General features: G+C 42.7%; 1 protein-coding gene across 3 annotated transcripts; it reads right to left on the bottom strand.

Annotated features, from left to right (window-relative positions):
- Window positions 1-304: 304 nt before the first annotated feature.
- LOC104800015 lies at window positions 305-2,254 on the bottom strand. Of its 3 annotated transcripts, XM_010522716.2 has the most exons (3): window positions 1,409-2,254; window positions 1,154-1,213; window positions 305-998 (listed from the first exon to the last, which is right to left on the bottom strand). In XM_010522716.2, exons 1-3 carry the CDS (start codon window positions 2,145-2,147, stop codon window positions 886-888), a joined length of 912 nt encoding a protein of 303 aa, XP_010521018.1. In that variant the 5' UTR covers window positions 2,148-2,254; the 3' UTR covers window positions 305-885. The 3 variants fall into 3 exon arrangements, 2 of the variants coding, with proteins under 2 accessions (XP_010521018.1, XP_010521017.1); XR_002023665.1 differs by having other exon boundaries at window positions 1,154-2,254; XM_010522715.2 differs by having other exon boundaries at window positions 305-1,213.
- Window positions 2,255-2,581: the final 327 nt, after the last annotated feature.

The raw sequence follows: 2,581 nt of genomic DNA, 5'->3' as shown, positions 1-2,581 counted from the left end.
GCACTCGAACTCAGCTTGGACGAAGAATGGGAATTGAGGGTGGAGTCAGGGCTAACTCGCTGATCCCGAGGGGGCACTCAAGTCCAGCCGCGATAGAAAATGGAAGCGAAGGGGATATGGGGTCGGAACTCAATCACCGGCACTCTAGAGAGGCTCTCGAACTCAAGTCCGACAAAGTATGGAACGAAATAGATAGGTAGATGGATAGAAACCTCGGACACACCAAGGGTACCTCGGACAAACCAAGGGATAACTCTCGCACACACCAAGAGAAGATAGGTTTCGGACACACCGAAAGAGAGAGTTGTTTAAACTCGAAAATACTTGATAGATTCAGCAATAGTCTGCCTTACATGACAATACAAAGGCCTTTATATAGGCTAGAGATTCAACCATAAATTAAATGAGAAAGTACATGCAAAGGGGATGGGAGCCTATGCATTTAATGGGATAGTTGGGAAGAAACTAGCTGTTGGTGATGACTTTAATGAGGTAGTTGGGAAGAAACTAGCTGTTGGGATTGCCTTGTTGATCCAAAACAAGGAAGACTCGTGGCTCCCATCTGTGGCTCGCTTAGCACGTGATGAACGGAAGTGTTGAAGCGTTTTGAAGAGCTCGTGCGTTGGCTCGAGTGAGTGGTAGCTCAGAATGAGGTGGCACTGAATTTGCTCGAAGTGGCACTCGGGTTGCATGAAGTGGCACTCGGTTTTTCTGAAGTGGCACTCGGTTTGCTCTAGTTTTTGGTTCGACTTTTCTTGCTTCGTCGAGCATGTTATCCATCTTTTGGTTTGGCTGTGTGTCCTCGCCTAGTTCTGCTCCTTCCAGCTGTGCTCCATCCATTTGAACTCCATTGTCTGACTCTTTGTCTGATTGTTCTCCATCTAGTTATGCTTCACATATGCTCCCTTTACGTTCCTTGTCCATAACCATGCCAATGGATCCTAGGAATGCATCATTCCCTCCCTCTTCTGAAGGTTTTGTTCTCAAAACTTGCTTACCTACATCAAACGGATCCAAGTCAGCATCGTTAAACACAAAAGACACATTAAACATACCTTGGTCTTGAGAATGGTGCGTCCTTCTTTGGTGCCATGGGCATTAAAGTGAACATGCTGCTTGGGTGCCCATTGAGTTGTTGGCAAGGGATACTCACGGCATGCAAAATTTGAGCTTGGAAAATGCACGTAGCTGCCTCTTCTTGCACTTATTTGACCTTTTCATAAAAAAAATAGTACTTGCGAATAATTAACAAGATCTATTATAACAATCTCGTTAGTGTAGTATGTGCATCCCTTGAGAACTTTATAGAGATAATCCATTTGGAAAGTTCGCATTTGTTGCTCAAGATTCATAACATACTCATCAAAACATGAATCATATACAAGAATAAAAGTAGGAACGAAATTACCGGTTGCTCCAAGTTTTTGACTTATGATAAAAATGCGGTTGTTGGTGATGTCATTTGTCATCGTCGAAGGTTTGCTTACCACTTTGAAACCATCATTTTCCTTCTTGGACGTGACTTTTATTTGCTCAAACCAATCCAATCGTATCATTCCTATGTCCCGTTTGACTTCGTTCAAGTTCTCGCCTACTATCACATTCTCCGATTTGTCGGCCTCTTCATTGCTTTCCATCACTTTCTTGTTGTTGGAATCCTCAATGATTTCCTTGACTCCGAATGCATCTTTCTTGACGTCATGCATTTCTTCATTCGCATTCACAACACTCGTGGGTACTTCTTTAGTCACGAGGTCGGGATCTTCGACCGGTTCCTCTTTCTCTTCGTTCACATACTCGGTTACCTTCTTGGACATAACCTCATATTTCTCTTCAAGATTTACCACAACCTCAACTATGGACTTTGATTCCCCGTCATCCTCGATGATGATTTCTCGTCGGTTGGATTCATGTGCCATATGACCTTGGTCCCTACACTTAGAACAAATAACCTCACATTTATGATTAATACATGAGGAAAACGTTTTGTTACCTAGTGTGGTGATCGCCTTTGAAGATATGGTTGATTCCTCCTTGTATCGAGCATCATGATTCTTCGCCTTGTCTTTGTCTTCAATTTTGACAAAGCTATTGCTTATAGGCTTTTGTGCTTGTGTGTGTCCATTCCTTGTCGGGCTTTTGTCCATTTGTTGCTCTATGTGAATCGCCGCATCCACAAGATCATGCAAATCATTATATACCTTTTGTTCTACCTTTCTAGCGATTCGGTCTTGCAAGCCATCTAAAAAGTGTGTCATGATTGCTTCTTCATTGCCATCGATTTCCAAATAATTGAGAAGTTGTTCAAATTCTCTGAAGTAGCCCTCAACCGTCTTCTTTCCCTGCACTATGTTACGAAACTTATATCGCAATTCACGTAGGAAATGTTGAGGAACATACCTTCTACGCATCAAGATTTTCATCTTCTTCCAAGTTGTGACCGGATCATAACGCGCACGTCGTCGATCGATCTCTTCTCTTTTCCACCAAGAGAAAGCATCTCCTATGAGTTGACTTTCGGCATATTGCACCTTTCTAAGCTCCGTCCCTTTATAATCTTCAAAAATTTCTTCCATCCGCT

This window comes from Tarenaya hassleriana, unplaced genomic scaffold (assembly GCF_000463585.1).
Source record: "Tarenaya hassleriana unplaced genomic scaffold, ASM46358v1 Cleome63, whole genome shotgun sequence".
NCBI lineage: Eukaryota > Viridiplantae > Streptophyta > Magnoliopsida > Brassicales > Cleomaceae > Tarenaya > Tarenaya hassleriana.
The sequence above is the reverse complement of the archived record's forward strand: the minus strand, read 5'-3'. Positions and strand labels throughout refer to the sequence as shown.

Bases quoted from the DNA above. Each gene is read 5' to 3' on its own strand.
- LOC104800015 (XM_010522715.2), bottom strand. From the start codon at position 2,147: ATGGACAAAAGCCCGACAAGGAATGGACACACACAAGCACAAAAGCCT. The intron at 1,214-1,408 runs GTAATTTCGTTC...TTTTATGAAAAG, and splicing joins TCAAAAACTTGGAGCAACCG to GTCAAATAAGTGCAAGAAGA.